The sequence below is a fragment of the Pseudophryne corroboree genome, chromosome 1 (genome assembly GCF_028390025.1).
Source record: "Pseudophryne corroboree isolate aPseCor3 chromosome 1, aPseCor3.hap2, whole genome shotgun sequence".
Lineage (NCBI taxonomy): Eukaryota > Metazoa > Chordata > Amphibia > Anura > Myobatrachidae > Pseudophryne > Pseudophryne corroboree.
Genome location: NC_086444.1, coordinates 1,014,971,520 through 1,014,998,140, shown reverse-complemented (window position 1 = coordinate 1,014,998,140; position 26,621 = coordinate 1,014,971,520). Strand labels below are relative to the sequence as shown.

The 26,621-nt window shown below is 49.0% G+C and overlaps 1 protein-coding gene across 4 annotated transcripts in view; it reads left to right on the top strand.

Annotated features, from left to right (window-relative positions):
* Positions 1-26,621, top strand: part of ASB5 (ankyrin repeat and SOCS box containing 5) — a 164,331-nt gene that overhangs the window by 118,482 nt on the left and 19,228 nt on the right. For all 4 annotated transcript variants that reach the window (XM_063920659.1, XM_063920662.1, XM_063920661.1 and 1 more), the window contains 3 exons: positions 67-174; positions 6,781-6,931; positions 26,115-26,249. In XM_063920659.1, coding sequence (XP_063776729.1) covers positions 67-174; positions 6,781-6,931; positions 26,115-26,249 — 394 coding nt within the window. The remainder of the gene's footprint in view (positions 1-66; positions 175-6,780; positions 6,932-26,114; positions 26,250-26,621) is intronic.

Sequence of the window (26,621 nt, the reverse complement as noted above, 5' to 3'; positions counted from 1 at the left end):
AATTTAAATATTTGACCACATATCCTGCAATGTATTTGACTGAAATTGGCAATATGTTACAATTAGGGTTACAATGTGAACACTCTAACGATCGATCATGTGACTCCACTACATGAAGCATGCCTGGGAGATCATGTTGGATGTGCAAGAACTCTTTTGGAAGCCGGAGCAAATGTAAGCTTTGCCATGCTACACCAAAGTCTTCAGGACACACACATTGCTTTATGTGACAGTGACAACATTCCACTGTACAGTTACAGAACCAGAATCATGATGCAATGCATGTTAGAATGCTCTTACATACGCAGTAGATGCAAATGCTTTGGACTTGCAATTAAAGCAATGTCCAGTTATGTGATTAAAATATTGATAGAAAATATATGTATGTTTGTACGGTCAGAAGCACAGAAATGATGCACCAATTTCAGGTAAGATTACTTCAAAAAGATGGCGGGTGTTGGGATTAGCGGACCAGGGATTAGCCTTACTGAGTGTAGGCTGGTTGCAGTAATGTGCATCACAATAGGCCCAGAGAGGTAAAAACGAGTTTTATGGTAAGAACTTACCCTTGTTAAAACTCTTTCTGCGAGGTACACTGGGCTCCACAAGGAATGGACAATGGGGTGTAGAGTAGGATCTTGATCCGAGGCACCAACAGGCTCAAAGCTTTGACTGCTCCCATAATGCATAGCGCTGCCTCCTATATCACCCCGCCTCCCTGCACAGGATCTCAGTTTTTAGTTAACCAGTCCAATGCAGTAGCAGGAAAAGAGACGACAACGGTTAGTAGCCACAACATCGCATTCTCACGACAGGAGACGTGTCAGCAGCTAATGCCATACCAACCCAAAGAAGCTAAGTGCGTCAGGGTGGGCGCCTTGTGGAGCCCAGTGTACCTCGCAGAAAGAGTTTTAACAAGGGTAAGTTCTTTCTGCTGCGGGGTACACTGGGCTCCACAAGGAATGAACAATGTGGATGTCCTAAAGCAGTTCCTAATGGGAGGGGATGCACTGTAGCAGGCACAAGAACCCGGCGTCCAAAGGAAGCATCCTGGGAAGCGGCAGTATCGAAGGCATAGAACCTTATGAATGTGTTCACAGAGGACCACGTAGCCGCCTTGCACAATTGTTCAAGGGTCGCACCACGTTCAGCCATCCAAGAAGGTCCAACAGACCGAGTAGAATGGGCCTTAATGTGATCAGGAGCAGAGAGACCAGCCTTCACATAAGCATGTGCAATCACCATGCTAATCCATCTGGCCAGAGTTTGCTTGTGAGCAGGCCAGCCACGTTTGTGAAACCCAAACACAACAAAAAGAGAATCAGATTTCCTAATAGGAGCAGTTCTCTTCACATAGATACGGAGAGCCCGTACCACATCCAAAGACAGATCAGGAGAAACAAGTGCCGGAACTACAATCTCCTGATTAAGGTGGAACAAAGAAACCACCTTAGGTAGATAGCCGGGACGAGTCTTAAGAACCGCCCGGTCACGGTGAAATATCAGATATGGGGAACTACAGGACAAGGCACCCAAATCCGACACTCTTCTATCTGAAGCAATAGCCAGCAGAAACACCACCTTAAGGGAAAGCCACTTAAGGTCAGCTGAACCAGGAGGTTCAAACGGAGACTCTTGTAACGCCTCCAAAACCACCGACAAGTCCCAAGGAGCCACAGGCGGGACATAGGGAGGTTGGATACGCAACACACCCTGAGTAAAGGTTGCACATCAGGTAAGGGCGGAATTTTTATCTGAAACCACACCGACAAGGCAGATATTTGAACCTTGAGGGAGGCCAGACGCAGGCCTAAGTCCAGGCCCTACTGAAGAAAAGCCAACAACTTGGCTATACTAAACTTGGAAGTGTCATAATCGTTAGATGCGCACCAAACAAAGTAAGAATGCCAGACCCTATAGTAAATCCGAGCCTAAGCCGGTTTCCGGGCCCGCAACATAGTTTGAATGACCGCCTCAGAAAACCCTTTAGCCCTTAAGACGGAAGCTTCAAGAGCTACGCCGTCAAAGACAGCCGGGCTACACAGGGGCCTTGAACGAGGAGGTCTGGGCGTTGTGGAAGTAGAATTGGACGCTCTGATGATAGGCCTTGCAGGTCTGAGAACCAGTGCCGTCTGGGCCACGCTGGAGCTATGAGAAGCAGAATTCCTTTTTCTTGCTTGAACTTCCGAATTACCCTGGGCAGGAGTGACACCGGAGGGAACACGTACGGCAGCCGAAACCTCCACGGTACCGCCAGCGCATCCACGAATGCTGCTTGAGGATCCCTTGTCCTTGCTCCGAAGACTGGAACCTTGTGATTGTGTAGAGACGCCATCAGATCTACGTCTGGAAGGCCCCACCTTTCCACTAGGAGTTGAAACACTTCTGGATGGAGGCCCACTCGCCGGCATGCACGTCCTGACGACTGAGAAAGTCCGCTTCCCAATTCAGGACTCCCAGAATGAATATTGCCGATATGGCCGGTAGATGGCGTTCTGCCCACTGTAGAATCCGTGAGACTTCCTTCATTGCTAGGCGGCTTCGAGTGCAGCCCTGATGATTTATGTAAGCCACTGTGGTGGCATTGTCCGACTGTACTTGAACAGGACGGTTCTGAATTAAATGCTGGGCTAGGTTCAAGGCATTGAAGACCGCCTGCAACTCCAGATTATTGATCGAGAGGAGGGACTCCTCCTTGGTCCACCGCCCCTGAAGGGAGTGTTGCTCCAGCACCGCGCCCCAACCTCTTAGACTGGCATCTGTCGTCAACAGGACCCAGTCGGATATCCAGAACGGACGCCCCCTGCACAGTTGTTGGTCCCGGAGCCACCAGAGCAGCGACAGACGGACCTCCGGAGTCAATGAGATCATTTGAGACCTGATCCGGTGAGGCAGGCCATCCCATTTGGCTAGCATCAGCCTCTGGAGAGGGCGAGAGTGAAATTGAGCGTACTCCACCATGTCGAATGCTGACACCATGAGGCCCAGCACCTGCATCGCCGAATGTATCGACACTTGCGGACGAGATAGGAAGCAACGAATCCTGTCCTGAAGTTTCAGGACTTTCTCCTGAGACAGGAACAACCGCTGGTTGTGGGTGTCCAATAGTGCTCCCAGATGCACCATGCTCTGAGCAGGGATCAGGGATGACTTCTTCCAGTTGATGAGCCACCCGTGGGCTTGCAGAAACCGGACCGTCACATCTAGATGAAGCAGGAGAAGTACTGGGGTATTCGCCAGGATTAACAAGTCATCCAAATACGGCAGTATCCTGACCCCTTGACGGCGGAGTACCACCGTCATCACCACCATGACTTTTGTAAAGACTCGCGGAGCCGTTGTTAAACCAAAAGGTAATGCCCGAAACTGGTAATGGCAGTTTCCAATTGCAAATCTCAGGTATCGCTGAGACACTGCTATAGGAATATGCAGGTAAGCATCCTGTATATCCAGGGAGACCATGAAGTCCCCAGGTTCCAAGGCCAGAACTATAGAGCGAAGGGTTTCCATCCGAAACTTGGAAACCTTCACAAACCTGTTCAATGCCTTGAGGTTGAGAATGGGCCGGGAGGACCCATTCGGTTTCGGGACTAGAAACAGCGGAGAATAGTACCCCCGACCCCTCTGCGCAAGAGGCACCTGTACTACGAATCCTGTATCCAGGAGGGTCTGTACCACCGAATGTAGAGTATTTGCCTTTGTCTTGTCCAACGGGACATCTGTCTGGCAAAATCGATGAGGGGGTCGGTTTTTGAAGGCTATGGGGTAACCTCGAGTGACGATTTCCCGTACCCAGGCACCTGAAGTGGTCTTCAACCATTCCTGGGTATACCCTAGAAGCCGGCCCCCACCCTGCGATCCCCCAGAGGGAGGCCCGCCCCGTCATGCGGCAGGCTTATCTGTCTTGGAAGCTGGTTGACGGGCCGCCCAGGCTCTTTTGGGCTTAGGCTTACCAGGTTTGGAAGTGCGGTCCTGTTTGTTGTATGCCTGACCTTTTGCTTTACCTGAAGGACGAAAGGGGCGAAAGGAAGTACCTTTAGCCTTCGACACAGAAGGAGCAGTACTTGGCAGACAGGCAGTTTTGGCAGTAGCCAAGTCAGCCACAATCTTATTTAAATCCTCCCCAAATAGAATATCTCCCTTAAAAGGGTGTACCTCCAGGGTTTTTCTAGAGTCCAGACCCACAGACCGGGATCTCAGCCACAATATCCGGCAAGCCAGGACTGACGTAGTAGAGGCCTTGGCTGCCAGGATACCGCCATCAGAAGCCGCCTCTTTTTAATATAACGAGAAGCTGTGACAATATAAGACAAGCATTGTCTAGCATGGTCAGAGGAGATTTCAGCATCTAAGTCCAAGGCCCATGCTTCAATGGCCTCTGCAGCCCAAGTAGCTGCAATAGTGGGCCTTTGTGCAGCACCAGTGAGGGTGTAAATCGCTTTCAGACAACCCTCCACACGTTTATCCGTAGGCTCTTTTAGAGACGTGACGGTGGTGACTGGTAGAGCTGAGGAAACCACCATCCTAGCCACATGTGAGTCCACTGGAGGAGGCGTTTCCCAATTCTTAGACAGCTCCGGCGCGAGGGGATAGCGAGCCAGCATCTTCTTTTGAGGCACAAACTTCGTACCCGGGTTTTCCCAGGGTTCCTGACGTATATCAATTAGGTGGTCAGAGTGAAGTAAAACTTGTTTAATCACATTCTGACGCTTGAACCTATCTGGTTTCTTAGGAGGAACGGATTGCTAGGGATCATCCGTAATCTGTAAAATTAACTTAGTAGCCTCCAAAAGATCAGGAACATCCACATGTGAACCACCCTCCCCATCAGCCGTATCGGAGTCAGAACCTGTGGGGTCAGTGTAAGTGCCGTCTTCATCCGACGAGGTGTCAGTGACAGCAGTGGATTGTGAGGAGACAAGCGCTCGCTTAGAGGACCCCTTGGACGTAGGCGAGCGACGGTCAGACTTTTTAGTAGTCAGGGACTGGTTCAACTTCTTTATTTGAGCAGATAAATCGTCTGCCCACGGCGGGTTAGCTGCAGGGACCACAAACGGTTGTACCGGCATTGGGGGTCCCATAGGGGGTGTTAGTTTATGAACTAGCATATGCAGAAGCGTGGAAAAAGCGGCCCACGGTAGGTCATTATCTGCCCCCGTTGCCACCGTCCCTCTGGGGGGCAAGGAGCCCCAGAACCAGAGCCCAAAGCTGCTATATTCTCCTCATAGGTATCTGCGGCTTCAGCAACACCGGCAGTGTGTTCAGCCCCAGAACCATTACCCTCAGAAGCAGACATGATATAACTTGCAGTATCAGGTAACACAGTACAATTGTCAGCAGCACAATACCTCTAGCCCAAACCCCTGCGCAGTGTAGTCAGCACCAGCCTCCCACTGACCACACCGGATCGCGATAAAGACCGGGTCCTGCAAGCGGGACCCACTTACCACCTCCCAAAGCACGGCCACGCGATCCCGGAGAGCCCCCGTCGTGTGTGCCTGACAAGAAGAAAACCGGAGCCTCCTGCTGTAGTTACCCGGCAACCAGGGCTCGGGAGTGTACAGCGCCGCTGGGGAGAGCCGGAGCTGCAGCCGTGAATGTCCACTGACATGTAACACTGCTGCTGCCCTTGAAGTCTTCACTTTTTTTTCCTCAGAAAAAAAAGCTCTTCTTAGGGCTGCCTGGAGCAGCCCCTCTGTTAAGTGCCTGCTACTGCAGCACCAACTACAAAACTGAGATCCTGTGCAGGGAGGTGGGGTGATATAGGAGGCGGCGCTATGCATTCTGGGAGCCGTCAAAGCTTTGAGCCTGTTGGTGCCTCGGATCAAGATCCTACTCTACACCCCATTGTCCATTCCTTGTGGAGCCCAGTGTACCCCGCAGCAGAAATTAGATTTGTTTTGTGTGTTGAGATATTGAAATGAACTACAAGGGGTTGAATGTGAGCATTTAAGTTGGTGTTCTCAGATTCTCAGCCCTTTCATCTATTTCACACCGATTTCGGACCCTATTTAGGGAAAGTGGTTAAAATGCCACCAGTCGGAATCCCGGCGGTCACAATACCGACGCCAGAATCCTGACAGGGGGTGAAGTGCCACCGCCGGAATTCCGGTGACACAGGCTATTAATATGCAAAGGCTGGTTTCAGCCGTCTTCTTGTTTACTGTGGTGCGTCGGAATGGGCAAGCCCTGAGATGCCGACTTATAGCAACCGTGCACGCAGTAACACAGCCGTTTGTTGTACACAGTTCACCATCGGCATACCATCGCATGCACCATAGGCACTTGCACCTGCCTATGGCAGACTCAGTGTCGCCGTTTGAACCTGGCCTCTATGGATGCGGCTGTCTGCCTGAGAACGCACCCACTGTCACTGATAAACCCGCGGGACTCCCATAACATGTCCATAAGACATTGATGCCTTTACATCAGGCCACTTCCCACACACCACCCAGGAATACCCATCGCTTTGCCGCTCCACTTCTGATACCATTGGTCCCATATGCACTATCACCTAGGGTAACATATGCGCTATAGCAAGTCATTGTTCAACTATATGAGTATGGAAATAATGTGTGGTTTGCATACGCCTCTCTGAATCAGGCCCATATTGTGAAAAAGTGGGAAGTGAAGGGTAGAAACATGACTTATTAGGAGACTGGGGCATTGTATATGTAGGATGATAACATTATATATTTGCCTATTGTGGAAAATCAAATAAGGCTCACTGGAAACACTTTACTTCATGTCTATGCCAAGACACCTTGTGATATGTTCTAGGTGAATGCTACAACTATTGATGGAGTGACTCCTTTATTTAATGCATGTTCAAGAGGCAGTGCTAGTTGTGCGGAACTGCTACTGGAGTATGGCGCCGCAACGCAGCTGGAGACATGTCTTCCTTCCCCTACTCATGAGGCATCAAGTAAAGGTAAACTGATTGTAGCAGCACACGGAATGCTTATGTCTTTCATTTGATTGTTATGGTTACATATTAACATACATTTATTGATGATAGTAAATTTGATAATATTATATCTTTAAAAACAAAAAAAAAGTCAGAAAGCATTTTTCATTTTCCCCAGTTAACTCCAGTTGCTGTTCAGTTCCTCCCAGCAACCTCTAGCAGCTAGCCCAACACATGGCCTTTCTCTACACCGTACTTAAGTTGGACCTGTACTAGGCCATTGTCAGATGCACCCATGTATGCAGTGCATGCTCGCACACATACACACACAAAAGGAAAGTTGATTTAAAAAATAAAACATAACAGGTAATTTTTGCATTGTTGGTATTTAATAATAGGACCATACATTGAATAGCATTGTTACCCATGCTTTGCTCTAAACAACAGACTATGGGCGTGAGTCAGAGGTGAACGCAGTTCCATGCGCAGCTGTGATTTCATTTGCATTGGATTTGCAAAAATATGCTAATGACTCAGCCGCTGTCTTGTGCACAAAGACACCCACTGCCTGCATATCACATCTGCCGTTCACACACATGAGCGGGAACTGCGGAAGTACATTGGACCCCTAATCAATCCTATACTGTCTCAGACAGAGCTGCTCTCCTAAGACGGCCTCTCCACTGCGAATGAATTTGTAGTGGCTGACTAGGCAATGCCCAGAAAATAGTCCCAACACGCCTGCGTTTTTTTAGCCACCCATTACCTCCACCTAATAATGACCACCTGTCACTCACTTTGGGAATAAATCGTCGGTGTGTCCATAATCGGTAATTGCTTGCTGTGCGTGTGTAGTGTGGCAGTGGCAAAAAATTGCTTTGCTGCGTCCAACATCAAAATTGCATGCACCTCTGTATAAGGCCCTGTGTGCTGCTCTGCTTGGTTTGTGTTTCCCCTAGACACACACACACACTAGCTTTGCCCACTATCAGACATGTTCTGGTTTCCGTCTGTGATTATGTGACAGTCTGTGTTTTATGTTTGCTCTGCATCTCTGTATGTCTGCCCTATGACTGCTGTTTATCCTTTATACTATACTGTCTGACTTAGCTGTGATTTTACTTAAGTCTGCTTACCTATCTCTGTTGTTAGATCCCTTGCTTGATCTAGTGGAGTTACACATTTGCATTTATTAAGACATGATGACAACAATTCTACCCCTAAAGAAGCATGTTATAGGCAATAGAATATATTGCTGAATATTAAATAAAACAAATAAAATGAAATAAAGGAAATTAAGCCGTAACACATGTTTAGGATTATTATTTCTGTGTCCTATAGTCAGGGCCGGAGCTTCCACTAGGCAGCCTTAGGCAGTTGCCTAGGGGAACCGGGACCTGAGGGTGCGGCCTGCTACAGCTACCTGAAAAAGGTACCGTGGTCCTACCTCTTACAGCTGCCGCAATCCCCCAGCACTCATCTGACAGTAGCCGCGACTGCCACGCTCCGCCTTCACCCGCCACAGGCAGTAACTTTGACATCTCCTGGAGACCTGGCGAGGGGTGACATACGGTACTACTCTTCATTTCAGGCTCTTTCACAGACAACTCTGCAATGCAGCCTGCAGGTAAAGGTGGCTGCACAGTGCACTGTCTGCATTTGATGAGGAAAGAGGGGGAGAGCAGCAGTCTGGGTGTGTGTGCGGGGGGAGATGAGCAGCAGGCATGCACACAGTCTTAGGGGATAATCAGCAGCATGCACACAGATGGTGGGGGATAGAACAGGAGACATTTAACGGGGGGGGGGGGGGGGGGGTGAGAGCAGCAGGCACCCGCAGAGACTGGGGAGAAGGGAGCAGCCATGCAACAGACTGGGGGTGGGGGAGAGCAGCAGTATGCCTTTCACCAGAAGGGTGGGTATGGGGAAGAGGCAGTAGGCAGAAGTTTTGCCTAGGGTGCCAAGAAACCTTGCACCGGCCCTGCCTATAGTCTATACAGCTGTATTGTGTTTTCTGCTACTTCTGCTTATTAGTATGCTAGTACGGATGGTGTACAGGTTAGCATTACTGCCTCACAGAACTGAGGTCTTTGGGTTCGATTCCCACCCAGTAGCGGATCTTGCTACGGGCAAGCAGGATTTTTGCCTGGGGCGCCGCCGTCCAGAGGGCGCCGCCGCCGTCCGGAGGGCACCGCCACCGTGGCAAGATCCGCTACTGGTGCCGCCCGGTGCTGTGTAGATGCCCGGTGCTGTGCGGTTCGCGAAGTCATCGCGCACCGCACTGCATTGTGGGAGCGGCACATAGACACTAGAGGTCATAATTGACCTCTAGTGTCTATGCGGTGCTATGGGAGAGACGTCATGATGTCTCTCACATAGATCCGTGGAGCGGTGCCGGCGGCCGGAGACAGAGGGCAGCAGCGGTCAGAAAGCAGGAGCGGGGATTGTGAGTATTAATTTATTTTTATTTGATTTTTAATTTTTTTTCTAAGCGGCACAACTAGAGGGCACAACTCTACAGGGGTCACAGTACTGGGGGCAATACTACTGGGGGCACAACTCTAAAGGGGGTACAACTCTACAGGGGGCACAGTACTGAGGGCAATACTACTGGTGGCACAACTGTACAGGGGGCACAGTAGAGGTCTTTCTAAATGAATCAGATTTCAAAATTAAAAATATTAAAAAAAGGAGTGTTATGGTAGACTTACCATGGTTAACACTCTTTCTGCGAGGTACATTAATTCCACAGGAAAACATCGGGGTGTAGAGTGGATCTTGATCCAGAGGCACCAACAGGCTAAAGCTTTAGGCTGACCCAGGATGCATTGGGGCCTCCTCTATAAACCCCGCCTCCAGGCACTGGAGCTTAGTTTCGTTAACCAGTCAAATGTAGGAGCAGGCAAGAGAGAAGTCAGATGTCAGTCACATAGAACCACATTCTCATGAAAGGAGAAGGAACCAGCGGCTAATGCCATACAAACTCATGGAAGCTAGGTGCTCCAGGGTGGGCGCCCTGTGGAACCAATGTACCTCGCAAAAAGAGTGTTAACCATGGTATGTCTACCATAAAAAATCCTTTTCTGCAGCAGGATACATTGGTTTCCACAGGAAAACATCGGAGATGTCCTAAAGCAGTTCCTCAAGGGAGGGGAAGCGCCTTAGCGGGTATGAGAACCTAGGGTCCAAAGGAAGCATCCTGGGAGGCGAAAGTATCAAAGACATAGAACCTAATAAACATGTTCACTGAGGACCACGTAGCCGCCTTTCAAAATTCTTCTGCCGACGTGCCACAGCGGGCCACCCAAGAAGGTCCCACATACAGAGTAGAATGGGCTTTAATAGCAGCAGGAGCTGGGAGACCAGCCTGCGCATAAGCTTGTGCAATTACCATTCTAATTCATCTGGCCAAGGATTGCTTATTCGCAGGCCAGCCACGTTTGTGGAAACCAAACAAGACAAAAAGTGTATCTGCCTCCTGATAGAGGCAGTCCTCTCCACATATACACGGAGAGCCCTTACCACTTCCAAAGAGCGCTCTTTGGAGGACAAATCTGAAGAGATAAAAGTCAGTACCACAATCCTTGGTTAAGGTGAAAAGATGACACCAGCTTAGGTAAATAAACCAGTCGAGTTTTTAGAATTGCTCGGTCACGGGGAAAAATCTGAAAGGGTGGACAACAGGACAAAGCTCCTAGATCTGAGACCCTTCTTGCAGAGGAAATAGCCAGCAAGAACAGGACCTTGGCTGTAAGCCATTTCAGGTTCACTGATTCAAGAGGTTCAAATGGAGACTATTGCAGGGCATTCAGTACAACAGCCAGATCCCATGGAGCCACTGGCGCGATATAGGGAGGCTGAATCCAAAGGACACCCTGAGTGAAAGTATGAACGTCAGGTATAGATGCAATTTTCCTCTGAAACCATACTGACAAGGCAGATATATTAACCTTGAGGGTGGCCATATGAAGACCTACAGTAGGTCAAGGCCTTGTTGCAGAAAAGCCAGGATTATGGATGTTCTGAATCGATATGCATCATAATTCTTATCAGCACACCAGGTGAAGTAAGAATTCCAGACGCTGTAATAAATCTGGGCAGGTGACAGTTTGCTGGCTTTCAACATAGTCTGGATAACCTCCTCAGAAAATCCTTTGGCCCTCAGTAGTAATACTTCAAGAGTCACGCCATCAAAGCCAGTCTGGCCAGGTCTGGGTAAAGACAAGGGCCCTGTAGTAGGTCCAGGCGCTGAGGAAGTAGAAGGGGTCTCTCTGTCGATAGACCCTGCAGGTCTGAGAACCAATGTCTTCGAGGCCACACTGGAGTGACTAGAAGTAGTACTCCTCCTTCTTGTTTGAATTTCCATAGTACCCTGGGCAGGAGTGACACTGGAGGGAGTGCGTAGGGCAGCCGAAATTTCCATGGAACCGCCAATGCATCCACGAATGCTGCTTGAGGATCCCTGGTCCTTGATTGGAAGACTGGTACTTTGTGATTGTGTCAAAACGCCATGAGGTCTACGTCCGGTAGTCCCCATCTGTCCACTAGGAGTTGAAAGACTTCCGGATGAAGACTCCACTCTCTGGCATGCACGTCCTGGCGACTGAGAAAGTTCGCTTCCCAGTTTAGGACACCTGGAATGAACACTGCCGATATGGCTGGCAGATGGCGTTCCACCCAACGAATAATTTTTGACACTTCCATCATTGCCATGCGGCTTCGAATGCCACCTTGATGGTTTATGTATGCCCCTGTGGTGGCGTTGTCTGACTGTACTTGAACAGACCTGGTCTGTACCAGAGACAGGTCAAGAGATAATGCTCTGAACACCGCCCTCAACTCCAGAATGTTTATTGGGAGGAGTGATTCCTTCTTGGTACAGTGACCCTGAAACAAGTGTTGCTCCAACCCCCCCCCCCCCCCCCCATCCCCTCAGACTGGCGTCTGTTGTCAGCAGTACCCAGTCGGAGATCCAGAAGGGATGGCCCCTGTTTAATCGCTGGTCCTGTAGCCACCAGGTCAGCGACAGACGAACCTCCGGAGTTAAAGTGATCCTCTGAGATCTGATCCGATGAGGTTGGCCGTCCCATTTGGAAAGTATTAACTTCTGTAGAGGGCAGGAATGAAATTAAGCATACTTTACTATGTCAAATGCCGACACTATCAGGCAAAGTGCTTGCATTGCCAAGTATATCGACACTCTGTGGCGACAAAGAAAGCATCTTATCCTGTCCTGAAGCTTCAGGACCTTTTCTGGAGACAGAAACAGCCGTTGACTGTGTGCATACAGAAGTGCCCCTAGGCGCACCATGCTCTGATCTTAGACCAGTGAGGAATTTTTCCAATTGATAAGCCACCCGTGCAGGGGCGGATCCAGAAGAAAATGATAGGGGGGGCACCATGGAAGGGGCAAGTACATTTGCGTGCGGCTTCGGTGCATGTGAAATGGCGTTTCTTATACAATGCCCACAGTTGTAGCGCTCATTATGCAATGTCCACTGTACTGGTAGTGCCCCTTATATAGACCCCATAGTAGTGGTGCCCCTTATGCAATGCCCGTATTGCTCCCAGTAGTAATGTTGTCTGTAGTAATGCCCCCAGTCATTTAGCGCCCTAGTAGTTATGCCCCCAGTGGTAATGCCCCTGCAGTTATGACCCCAGTAGTTTACCCCCGCCCCCTTTAGTTTAGCCTCCCAGTGGTAATGCCCCCAGTAGTTTGCCTGCTTGTAGTTTAGCCACCAGTAGTAATGCCCCCCTGTAGTTTGCCCCATTGTAGTTTAGCCCCTGTAGTTATGCCCCCTTGTAGTTTAGCCCCCAGTAGTAATGCCCCCAGTAGTTTGGCCCCTGTAGTTATCCCCCAGTAGTTTGGCCACTGTAGTTATGCCCCCAGTAGTTTGCCCCCCCCCTGTAGTTTAGCCCCCAAGTAGTAATGCCCCTGTAGTTAAACCGCCAGTAGTAATGCCCCTGTAGTTACGCCACCACTAGTAATGTCCTCCTGTAGTATGCCCCCAGTAGTTAGCCCCTTTGTAGTTGGCCCCCAATAATAATGTTCCCCAGTAGTTTGCCCCCAGTATATGCCCCCCAGTAATAATGCCTCCCAGTAGTTTGCCCCCAGTAGTAATGCGCCCTAGGAGTTTGCCCCCAATATATGACCCCCCAGTAGTAATGCCCCCAGTAGATGGCCCCCAGTAAAAATGTCCCCCAGTAGCTGCCCCCAGTAGTAATGCCTCCAATAGATGACCCCCAATAGTAATGCCCCCAGTAGATGCCCCCCAGTAATAATGCTCCCAGTAGTTTGCCCCCAGTAGTAATGCCCCCCCCAGTAGTAATGCCCCTTGTTGATGCCCCCCCAGTAGTAATGTCCCCCCGTAGTTTGCCCCCAGTAGATGCCCCCGCTGCACTAAGGAAGAAAAAACCATCATACTTATCGAGCCCTGTTCCCGCTTCCAGACCGCTGCAGTCCTCCTCTTGGCGTCCGCTCCTCAGCACTATGAGAGAGACGTCGTGACTGACATCTCTCCCATAGCGCATGCCGCACAGTGACAGCACCGGAAGCCGGAGCTCAGTACTGAGCTCCTGCCTCCGGCTGCCGCTGGGCAAGGATACGGGCGCCCGCTGGTAACACAATCTCAGCGGGCGCCCGTCATCTCCCCGTGCGGTGCCGGCGCCGGGAGGGGACGGGGAACGGAGGCCACAAATGACAGGGGGGGCACGGGCCCAAGTGCCCCCCCCCCTGGATCCACCATTGCACCCGTGGGCTTGCAGGAAGGATACTGTCATGTGCAGATGACCGAGGAGGACATTGTGGGAATTTGCCAGAATCAGAAGGTCGTCCAGATACAGCAGGATTCTAATCCCCTGGCTACGGAGATGGGCCGTCATAATGGCCATGACCTTGGTGAAGATCCGAGGAGCCATGGCCAGTCCAAATGGTAGAGCCTGGAATTGATAATGTAGGTTGCCAATAGCAAACCGCAGAAACTGTTGGTGATACATGGCAATAGGTATATGCAGGTATGCATCTGGTATATCCAGGGATACCATATAGTCTCTGGGTTCCATAGCCAGTACAATTGAGCGCAGTGTTTCCATACAAAACCTGGACACTCTCACAAACTTGTTCAGTGATTTGAGGTTGAGTATAGGCCGGAATGACCCATTTGGTTTCGGGACTAGAAACAGGGTCGAGTAATAACCTCTGCTTCCCTGGAACTGAGGTAACGGCACAATCACTCCTTTCCTCAGGAGAGAACTGACAATTGTTTGCAAAGCTTGCGCCTTTAATGGATCCGAAGGTAGAACCGTGGTGCAAAACTGGCAAGGGGGACGTCTCTTGAAAGAGACAGCGTACCCGTGAGAGACAACTTCCAACACCCATGCGTCTGAAGTGGTCTTTTACCAGACCTGGGTGAACTGTAGAAGTCGGCCTCCCACCCTGTGGTCCCCCAGGGGGAAGCCCACCCTGTCATGCAGCAGGCTTGTCTTGTTTAGAAGCAGGCTGACGGGCTGAGTAGTATTGTTTGGCCTTGGGCTTTGTGGTTTTGGGAGCATGAGTCTCTGGTATGCCTGACCTTTTGCTTTCCCTTGAAGCCGAAAGGAACGAAAAGTGGTACCTCAGGAACGAAAAGTGGTACCTTTTGCCTTCTGTACAGAAGGATTAGTATTTGGGAGAGAAGCAGTCTTAGCAGCTGCTAATTCAGACACAATTTTATTCAGGTCTTCTCCAAACAAAATGTCCCCAGTAAAGGGGAGTATCTCCAAGGTCTTTTTGGAGTCTAGGTCCACTTTCCATGATGTCAACCAAAGAATACGGCGAGCCAGGACAGACCTAGTCGACACCTTGGCCGCCAACACACCCGCCTCAGAGGACACCTCCTGAATGTAATAGGTGGCGATGGTAATGAGACAGGTGTTGTCTGGCATTGTCAGAAATATCCTTGGGCAGCTCTTCCCCTAATGCCTGAACCCACGCTTCAATACCTTTTGCAGCTCAGGTGGCAGCATTAGTGGGTCTATGCATGCACAGCTCCTGTAAGGGAGTAAATAGACTTCACGCATCCTTCCACACGCTTTTCTGTCGGTTCCTTCAGTGAGGTGACAGACAAAGTGGACAACTCGACAAGGCGGGTGACGTGAGCATCCACCAGCTGTGAATTTTCCCACTTGCTACATAACTCTGCAGGGAGAGGACCAGGGTTCCAGTCTGATGTCCACTAAATGGTCAGTATGGGGTACAGTGTTTTAACCACCTTCTGCCGTTTAAACTAGAGATGAGCGCCGGAAATTTTTAGGGTTTTGTGTTTTGGTTTTGGGTTCGGTTCCGCGGCCGTGTTTTGGGTTCGACCGCGTTTTGGCAAAACCTCACCGAATTTTTTTTGTCGGATTCGGGTGTGTTTTGGATTCGGGTGTTTTTTTCAAAAAACCCTAAAAAACAGCTTAAATCATAGAATTTGGGGGTCATTTTGATCCCAAAGTATTATTAACCTCAAAAACCATAATTTCCACTCATTTTCAGTCTATTCTGAATACCTCACACCTCACAATATTATTTTTAGTCCTAAAATTTGCACCGAGGTCGCTGTGTGAGTAAGATAAGCGACCCTAGTGGCCGACACAAACACCGGGCCCATCTAGGAGTGGCACTGCAGTGTCACGCAGGATGGCCCTTCCAAAAAACCCTCCCCAAACAGCACATGACGCAAAGAAAAAAAGAGGCGCAATGAGGTAGCTGTGTGAGTAAGATAAGCGACCCTAGTGGCCGACACAAACACCGGGCCCATCTAGGAGTGGCACTGCAGTGTCACGCAGGATGTCCCTTCCAAAAAACCCTCCCCAAACAGCACATGACGCAAAGAAAAAAAGAGGCGCAATGAGGTAGCTGACTGTGTGAGTAAGATAAGCGACCCTAGTGGCCGACACAAACACCGGGCCCATCTAGGAGTGGCACTGCAGTGTCACGCAGGATGTCCCTTCCAAAAAAAACTCCCCAAACAGCACATGACGCAAAGAAAAAAAGAGGCGCAATGAGGTAGCTGTGTGAGTAAGATAAGCGACCCTAGTGGCCGACACAAACACCGGGCCCATCTAGGAGTGGCACTGCAGTGTCACGCAGGATGTCCCTTCCAAAAAACCCTCCCCAAACAGCACATGACGCAAAGAAAAAAAGAGGCGCAATGAGGTAGCTGTGTGAGTAAGATAAGCGACCCTAGTAGCCGACACAAACACCGGGCCCATCTAGGAGTGGCACTGCAGTGTCACGCAGGATGTCCCTTCCAAAAAACCCTCCCCAAACAGCACATGACGCAAAGAAAAAAAGAGGCGCAATGAGGTAGCTGACTGTGTGAGTAAGATAAGCGACCCTAGTGGCCGACACAAACACCGGGCCCATCTAGGAGTGGCACTGCAGTGTCACGCAGGATGTACCTTCCAAAAAACCCTCCCCAAACAGCACATGACGCAAAGAAAAAAAGAGGCGCAATGAGGTAGCTGACTGTGTGAGTAAGATAAGCGACCCTAGTGGCCGACACAAACACCGGGCCCATCTAGGAGTGGCACTGCAGTGTCACGCAGGATGTCCCTTCCAAAAAACCCTCCCCAAACAGCACACGACGCAAAGAAAAAAAGAGGCGCAATGAGGTAGCTGACTGTGTGAGTAAGATAAGCGACCCTAGTGGCCGACACAAACACCGGGCCCATCTAGGAGTGGCACTGCAGTGTCACGCAGGATGTCCCTTCCAAAAAACCCTCCCCAAACAGCACATGACGCAAAGAAAAATAAAAGAAAAAAGAGGTGCAAGATGGAATTGTCCTTGGGCCCTCCCACCCACCCTTATGTTGTATAAACAAAACAGGACATGCACACTTTAACCAACCCATCATTTCAGTGACAGGGTCTGCCACACGACTGTGACTGATATGACGGGTTGGTTTGGACCCCCCCCAAAAAAGAAGCAATTAATCTCTCCTTGCACAAACTGGCTCTACAGAGGCAAGATGTCCACCTCATCATCATCCTCCGATATATCACCGTGTACATCCCCCTCCTCACAGATTATCAATTCGTCCCCACTGGAATCCACCATCTCAGCTCCCTGTGTACTTTGTGGAGGCAATTGCTGCTGGTCAATGTCTCCGCGGAGGAATTGATTATAATTCATTTTAATGAACATCATCTTCTCCACATTTTCTGGATGTAACCTCGTACGCCGATTGCTGACAAGGTGAGCGGCGGCACTAAACACTCTTTCGGAGTACACACTTGTGGGAGGGCAACTTAGGTAGAATAAAGCCAGTTTGTGCAAGGGCCTCCAAATTGCCTCTTTTTCCTGCCAGTATAAGTACGGACTGTGTGACGTGCCTACTTGGATGCGGTCACTCATATAATCCTCCACCATTCTTTCAATGTTGAGAGAATCATATGCAGTGACAGTAGACGACATGTCCGTAATCGTTGTCAGGTCCTTCAGTCCGGACCAGATGTCAGCATCAGCAGTCGCTCCAGACTGCCCTGCATCACCGCCAGCGGGTGGGCTCGGAATTCTGAGCCTTTTCCTCGCACCCCCAGTTGCGGGAGAATGTGAAGGAGGAGATGTTGACAGGTCGCGTTCCGCTTGACTTGACAATTTTCTCACCAGCAGGTCTTTCAACCCCAGCAGACTTGTGTCTGCCGGAAAGAGAGATCCAAGGTAGGTTTTAAATCTAGGATCGAGCACGGTGGCCAAAATGTAGTGCTCTGATTTCAACAGATTGACCACCCGTGAATCCTTGTTAAGCGAATTAAGGGCTCCATCCACAAGTCCCACATGCCTAGCGGAATCGCTCCGTGTTAGCTCCTCCTTCAATGTCTCCAGCTTCTTCTGCAAAAGCCTGATGAGGGGAATGACCTGACTCAGGCTGGCAGTGTCTGAACTGACTTCACGTGTGGCAAGTTCAAAGGGCATCAGAACCTTGCACAACGTTGAAATCATTCTCCACTGCACTTGAGACAGGTGCATTCCACCTCCTATATCGTGCTCAATTGTATTGGCTTGAATGGCCTTTTGCTGCTCCTCCAACCTCTGAAGCATATAGAGGGTTGAATTCCACCTCGTTACCACTTCTTGCTTCAGATGATGGCAGGGCAGGTTCAGTAGTTTTTGGTGGTGCTCCAGTCTTCTGTACGTGGTGCCTGTACGCCGAAAGTGTCCCGCAATTCTTCTGGCCACCGACAGCATCTCTTGCACGCCCCTGTCGTTTTTTAAAAAATTCTGCACCACCAAATTCAAGGTATGTGCAAAACATGGGACGTGCTGGAATTTGCCAATATTTAATGCACACACAATATTGCTGGCGTTGTCCGATGCCACAAATCCACAGGAGAGTCCAATTGGGGTAAGCCATTCCGCGATGATCTTCCTGAGTTGCCGTAAGAGGTTTTCAGCTGTGTGCGTATTCTGGAAAGCGGTGATACAAAGCGTAGCCTGCCTAGGAAAGAGTTGGCGTTTGCGAGATGCTGCTACTGGTGCCGCCGCTGCTGTTCTTGCGGCGGGAGTCCATACATCTACCCAGTGGGCTGTCACAGTCATATAGTCCTGACCCTGCCCTGCTCCACTTGTCCACATGTCCGTGGTTAAGTGGACATTGGGTACAACTGCATTTTTTAGGACACTGGTGAGTCTTTTTCTGACGTCCGTGTACATTCTCGGTATCGCCTGCCTAGAGAAGTGGAACCTAGATGGTATTTGGTAACGGGGGCACACTGCCTCAATAAATTGTCTAGTTCCCTGTGAACTAACGGCGGATACCGGACGCACGTCTAACACCAACATAGTTGTCAAGGCCTCAGTTATCCGCTTTGCAGCAGGATGACTGCTGTGATATTTCATCTTCCTCGCAAAGGACTGTTGGACAGTCAATTGCTTACTGGAAGTAGTACAAGTGGGCTTACGACTTCCCCTCTGGGATGACCATCGACTCCCAGCAGCAACAACAGCAGCGCCAGCAGCAGTAGGCGTTACACGCAAGGATGCATCGGAGGAATCCCAGGCAGGAGAGGACTCGTCAGAATTGCCAGTGACATGGCCTGCAGGACTATTGGCATTCCTGGGGAAGGAGGAAATTGACACTGAGGGAGTTGGTGGGGTGGTTTGCGTGAGCTTGGTTACAAGAGGAAGGGATTTACTGGTCAGTGGACTGCTTCCGCTGTCGGCCAAAGTTTTTGAACTTGTCACTGACTTATTATGAATGCGCTGCAGGTGACGTATAAGGGAGGATGTTCCGAGGTGGTTAACGTCCTTACCCCTACTTATTACAGCTTGACAAAGGGAACACACGGCTTGACAAATGTTGTCCGCATTTCTGGTGAAATACTTCCACACCGAAGAGCTGATTTTTTGGGTATTTTCACCAGGCATGTCAACGGCCATATTCCTCCCACGGACAACAGGTGTCTCCCCGGGTGCCTGACTTAAACAAACCACCTCACCATCAGAATCCTCCTTGTCAATTTCCTCCCCAGCGCCAGCAACACCCATATCCTCCTCATCCTGGTGTACTTCAACACTGACATCTTCAATCTGACTATCAGGAACTGGACTGCGGGTGCTCCTTCCAGCACTTGCAGGGGGCGTGCAAATGGTGGAAGGCGCATGCTCTTCACGTCCAGTGTTGGGAAGGTCAGGCATCGCAACCGACACAATTGGACTCTCCTTGTGGATTTGGGATTTCGAAGAACGCACAGTTCTTTGCGGTGCTTTTGCCAGCTTGAGTCTTTTCAGTTTTCTAGCGAGAGGCTGAGTGCTTCCATCCTCATGTGAAGCTGAACCACTAGCCATGAACATAGGCCAGGGCCTCAGCCGTTCCTTGCCACTCCGTGTGGTAAATGGCATATTGGCAAGTTTACGCTTCTCCTCCGACAATTTTATTTTAGGTTTTGGAGTCCTTTTTTTACTGATATTTGGTGTTTTGGATTTGACATGCTCTGTACTATGACATTGGGCATCGGCCTTGGCAGACGACGTTGCTGGCATTTCATCGTCTCGGCCATGACTAGTGGCAGCAGCTTCAGCACGAGGTGGAAGTGGATCTTGATCTTTCCCTAATTTTGGAACCTCAACATTTTTGTTCTCCATATTTTAATAGGCACAACTAAAAGGCACCTCAGGTAAACAATGGAGATGGATGGATACTAGTATACAATTATGGATGGACTGCCGAGTGCCGACACAGAGGTAGCTACAGCCGTGGACTACCGTACTGTACTGTGTCTGCTGCTAATATAGACTGGTTGATAATGAGATGTAGTATGTATAAAGAAGAAAGAAAAAAAAACACGGGTAGGTGGTATACAATTATGGATGGACTGCCGAGTGCCGACACAGAGGTAGCTACAGCCGTGGACTACCGTACTGTACTGTGTCTGCTGCTAATATAGACTGGATGATAATGAGATGTAGTATGTATAAAGAAGAAAGAAAAAAAAACCACGGGTAGGTGGTATACAATTATGGACGGACTGCCGAGTGCCGACACAGAGGTAGCTACAGCCGTGGACTACCGTACTGTACTGTGTCTGCTGCTAATATAGACTGGTTGATAATGAGATGTAGTATGTATAAAGAAGAAAGAAAAAAAAACCACGGGTAGGTGGTATACAATTATGGATGGACTGCCGAGTGCCGACACAGAGGTAGCTACAGCCGTGGACTTCCGTACTGTACTGTGTCTGCTGCTAATATAGACTGGATGATAATGAGATGTAGTATGTATAAAGAAGAAAGAAAAAAAAACCACGGGTAGGTGGTATACAATTATGGATGGACTGGCGAGTGCCGACACAGAGGTAGCTACAGCCGTGGACTACCGTACTGTACTGTGTCTGCTGCTAATATAGACTGGATGATAATGAGATGTAGTATGTATAAAGAAGAAAGAAAAAAAAACCACGGGTAGGTGGTATACAATTATGGATGGACTGCCGAGTGCCGACACAGAGGTAGCTACAGCCGTGGACTACCGTACTGTACTGTGTCTGCTGCTAATATAGACTGGATGATAATGAGATGTAGTATGTATAAAGAAGAAAGAAAAAAAAAAACACGGGTAGGTGGTATACAATTATGGACGGACTGCCGAGTGCCGACACAGAGGTAGCTACAGCCGTGGACTACCGTACTGTACTGTGTCTGCTGCTAATATAGACTGGATGATAATGAGATGTAGTATGTATAAAGAAGAAAGAAAAAAAAACCACGGGTAGGTGGTATACAATTATGGACGGACTGCCGAGTGCCGACACAGAGGTAGCTACAGCCGTGGACTACCGTACTGTACTGTGTCTGCTGCTAATATAGACTGGTTGATAATGAGATGTAGTATGTATAAAGAAGAAAGAAAAAAAAACCACGGGTAGGTGGTATACAATTATGGATGGACTGCCGAGTGCCGACACAGAGGTAGCTACAGCCGTGGACTACCGTACTGTACTGTGTCTGCTGCTAATATAGACTGGATGATAATGAGATGTAGTATGTATAAAGAAGAAAAGAAAAACCACGGGTAGGTGGTATACAATTATGGATGGACTGCCGAGTGCCGACACAGAGGTAGCTACAGCCGTGGACTACCGTACTGTACTGTGTCTGCTGCTAATATAGACAGGATGATAATGAGATGTAGTATGTATAAAGAAGAAAGAAAAAAAAAACCACGGGTAGGTGGTATACAATTATGGATGGACTGCCGAGTGCCGACACAGAGGTAGCTACAGCCGTGAACTACCGTACTGTGTCTGCTGCGACTGGATGATAAATAATGATATAAAAAATATATATATATCACTACTGCAGCCGGACAGGTATATATTATATAATGACGGACCTGCTGGACACTGTCTGTCAGCAGAATGAGTTTTTTATAGAATAAAAAAACACCACACAAGTCACACGACGAGTGTTTAACTTTTTCAGGCAATCACAATATAGTATACTATACTGGTGGTCAGTGTGGTCAGGTCACTGGTCAGTCACACTGGCAGTGGCACTCCTGCAGCAAAAGTGTGCACTGTTTAATTTTAATAATATGTATGTATTCCTGGCTCCTGCTATAACCTATAACTGCTCCCCAGTCTCCCCCACAATTAAGCTGTGTGAGCACAGTCAGATATTATACATAGATGATGCAGCACACTGGGCTGAGCACAGATATGGTATGTGACTGAGTCACTGTGTATCGTTTTTTTCAGGCAGAGAACGGATTATATTAAATAAAACTGCACTGGTGGTCACTGGTCAGTGGTCAGTCACTAGTAAACTCTGCACTCTCTCTCTAGTACTCCTAAGCTCCAGTAAATCAAGTGTCTCTGTCTCAATCTCACTCTCTCTCTTCTAATCTAAATGGAGAGGACGCCAGCCACGTCCTCTCCCTATCAATCTCAATGCACGTGTGAAAATGGCGGCGACGCGCGGCTCCTTATATAGAATCCGAGTCTCGCGATAGAATCCGAGCCTCGCGAGAATCCGACAGCGTCATGATGACGTTCGGGCGCGCTCGGGTTAACCGAGCAAGGCGGGAAGATCTGAGTCGCTCGGATCCGTGTAAAAAAAGCTGAAGTTCGGGCGGGTTCGGATTCCGAGGAACCGAACCCGCTCATCTCTAGTTTAAACATATCAGTTTTCTTTGCCACAGTAGTGGAATCCACCTCATCAGAGATTTGTAGGATTTGTTTAATAGCAACCACTAAGGCAGGGACATCAATCTGCAAGGGAGAATCCTCATCAGTAACACCAGATTCAGTGTCTGACAGGACCGAATGCTCCCCCTCCTCTTCAGATGAAACATCAGAGAGGTATGTGGACTGTGAGGAGGAAGTAGCCCGCATAGATGACCTAGAGGCACGGGAGTGACCTGGGTGGATTTCTGTCTAACCAAGGACTGATTTAATTGTTGCAGCTGGTTAGATAAATTTTCTGCCCAAGGCAGATTAACCATAGTGACAATATGTGGCTGTAGTGGCACAGGTGGTTCGCAGCGATGCTGCGAACTAAGAAAGCAGTCGCAGCGGCGACCACAAGAAGATTGACAGGAGGAAGGCGTTCCGGGGGGTCAACTGACCGTTTCCTGGGAGTGGTTCGGCGAACGCAGGCGTGTCCAGGCGTTTGGAGGGCGGATGTCTGACGTCAATTCCGGGACCTGCATCGCTGGATCGATCGCACAGGGTAAGTAACTATTACCCTGGTCTAGTTCTACACAAAACTTTTTTTGCATAGCAGGGCTGCACAAGCGTTCGCAGCCTTGCTATGCAAAAAAGCCCTCCCCCATAGGTGGCGTCGAGTTGATCCCACGGGCAGCAAAAAGTTGCTACAGTACGTGCGATCAACTCGGAATGATCCCCATAGTACATAGACCATCATACAAAACATCCCCTTCTGGTAAATCCCTGGAGCATGCTCAGCATGATGCAGGATCTTCCACTGATTTACTGCCCTTTCTGTTAGACATTATGAAAAAAATGCAACAAGAGAGTGACTTAGGGGGTAATTCAGAGTTGATCGCAGCAGTAAATTTGTTAGCAGTTGGGCACAACCATGTGCACTGCAGGGGGGGAGGCAGATATAACATGTGCAGAGAGAGTTAGATTTGGGTGGGTTATTTAGATTTCAGTTTGCACACACCCACCCAAATCTAACTCTCTCTGCACATATTACATCTGCCCCCCTGCAGTGCACATGGGGGGTCATTCCGAACCCGTTCGCACACAGCGGTTCTTTGATGCGAACGGATCGGAAATGCGCAGCGAGAAATGTGATCGCAGCGGCGATCGCAAGAAGACGAACAGGCGGGAGGCATTCCAGGGCGTATACTCACTGTTTTCCAGGCGTGGAGAGTCCAACGCAGGCGGATCCAGGCGTTTAGAAGGCGGATGTCTGAGGTCAGGACCGGGACCTTCATCGCTGGATCCGTCACACTGGGTGAGTAACTGCAGCCCTGGTCTTGTTTTACTTAAAACTTATTTAGCATAGCAGGGCTGCACAAGGGTTCACAGCCCTGCTATGCTAAAATACACTCCCCCATATGTGGCGTCAGGTTGATCGCATGAGCAGCAAAAGTTGCTACGTGTGATCAACTCTTACCCCCCCCCCCCCTCCACTTCCCTTCCCGGGCCGTAACCCCAATACTTACCATCAGGATGTCAGCTGACGGTGTTCCGGCACCGGTCTCCTGAGTGGTGTCGGAATTCCGGCATCGGTCAGATGACCGCTAGCATCCCAATCACCAGTATGCTAAATGCATCTCTACTAATGTACAGGAATGAAAGTACATATGGAGCCACGCTAATCGTGGCTCCATATGGAGCCACATCTGGGGCGAGCCAGTCTGAGACGTGCACGCACCCCATTCACTTTAATGGGAGCGTCTCTGTGCACTCCCATAGCGGAGCTAGGCTCCGGATTGCCAAGTCCCACCAGGAGTGCACGCCGGCGATGTAGCCGCACTAGATGAGTGCGACTCCATCTGTACCCTATTAAGGATGAAATAAGGTGTTTTCCCATTCTAAATAAAGACTTAGAAAATACTATCCAATTCTAGTCCATGTATGCTCCATTTAAGGGGGTAATTCAGACCTGATCGCAGCAGGAACTTTGGGGCAGATGTATTAACCTGGAGAAGGCATAAGGAAGTGATAAACCAGTGATATGTGCAAGGTGATAAAGGCAGCAGCCAATCAGATCCTAACTGTCAATTTACATATTGGATTTGATTGGCTGGTGTGTTTATCACCTTGCACACATCACTGGATTATCACTTCCTTATTCCTTCTCCAGGTTAATACATCTGCCCCTTTGTTAGCAGTTGGACAAAACCATGTGCACTGCAGGGAGGCAGGTATAACATGTGCAGAGAGAGTTAGAGTTGGGTGGGGTGTATTCAAACTGAAATCTAAATTGCAGTGTAAAAATAAAGCAGCCAGTATTAACCCTGCACAGAAACAAAATAACCCACCCAAATCTAACTCTCTCTGCAAATGTTATATCTGCCACACCTGCAGTGCACGTGGTTTTGCCCAACTGCTAACAAATTTGCTTGCTTCTACGATCAGGTCTGAATTACCCCCTAAGACAATTTTAAGACATTTGTTTAGGTTCTTCCATTTCTATAGATTGCCCAAATTGACATTATTTTGCAGGAAATCCTCTGAAAGCTGATGTTTTGGAGGATACCTAAAATAGGAAGTATCCCTGGAATACGGTACTTGGAGATTATGGAGATACATATAATTGGAGATATTGGTGGTCATTCCGACCCGATCGCTCACTGCAGTTTATCGCAGCGCAGCGATCGGGTTGGACATGCGCCGGCGCCACAGTGCTCCGGCGCATGCTGGACGGCCGAAGGCCGTTGTACTGTAGCGATCGCCGCTGCCTGATTAACAGGCAGAGGCGGTCGCTCGGCAGGAGGGGGCTGGACGGTGGCGTTAAGCCACCGTTTAGGGGGCTCGGTCTGGCCAATGCAGGCATGGCCGGACCGTTGGGGGGGCGGGCCATGGCGGCTGCGTGACGTCACATGCAGCCGATGCGACCCGGGGCAGCGAAGAGGTTCTCCCGGCCAGCCGCCGGAGCTGCGCTGGCCGGGAGTAACTCCTGAGATGCAAAAGCATCGCCGCTGTGTGATGCTTTTGCATTTCAGCGAAAGAGGCCGGCACTGACATGCGGGTCGGACTAGCCCCGTGCTGGGCGTCCCCCCGCATGTCTGAGTGTTTGATCGTAGCTGTACTAAATTTAGCACAGCTACGATCAACTCGGAATGACCCCCATTCTATCTGCTTCAGTACATCTGTTTTCATTAGCAAAACTAGCAACCATTGATGTCTATAAGGCTGCTAATATATGAAATGTACCAAGCTCCAAAACGCTATGCTTTCTGGAACATAGATAACACCATCTTTAGATGGCATCAGCCACTGTAGGCAATGGGCTACATTTCTGCTAAATTTTGGGGACTGCAAAGATCTGTTGTGTCCATGCAGTGGGTGGTTGCTCACGGATTAGAAATATGTAGGCATTTCAGATCTTAAAATACTTTCACCTGTATTCAAGCAGTGTTATTATTAATGGCACATATTGCAATAATTGTATGTGTACATATAAACCTAATAGTATATATACTAATTATGTTTGTAGTTATTTACATATTATTATTATTATTATTATTATTATTATTATTATATTTACAGGCCACAGTGAATGTTTGGATGTGTTGATCTCCTGGGGTACAGATGTGGACCAAGACATTCCTCACCTAGGCACTCCTCTCTATGTGGCATGCAAAGCACAGCACTTGACTTGTGTGAGAAAACTCCTGTATGCAGGTCAGTGCTTTACACAACAGACTAGTTATACATGTTGTAAAGAAAAATGTGATATATATCATCGTATACTTTTACATGTTGTCTATTACTACATATAAGTGAATATTTCAATTTTTTTTTTTTTTCAAAAACATTTTTTATTTGTTTGATGTGATATGTAGATAGATAGATAGATTGATCCTGTGGTATGGTCACAGTATCTGTTCCGAGATGAGGCGCCCCCTTCCCTGTCGGCACCTGGAAGGTCAAAGTTTCTGGTCCGAGATGAGGCATCTCCTTCCCTGACACCTGGAACAGAGACTGTGACCATACCAGAGGACAAGACGTAGGAGACAGGGAAAGATGGTTTAGGGGACCCAGGTCCTCATTATC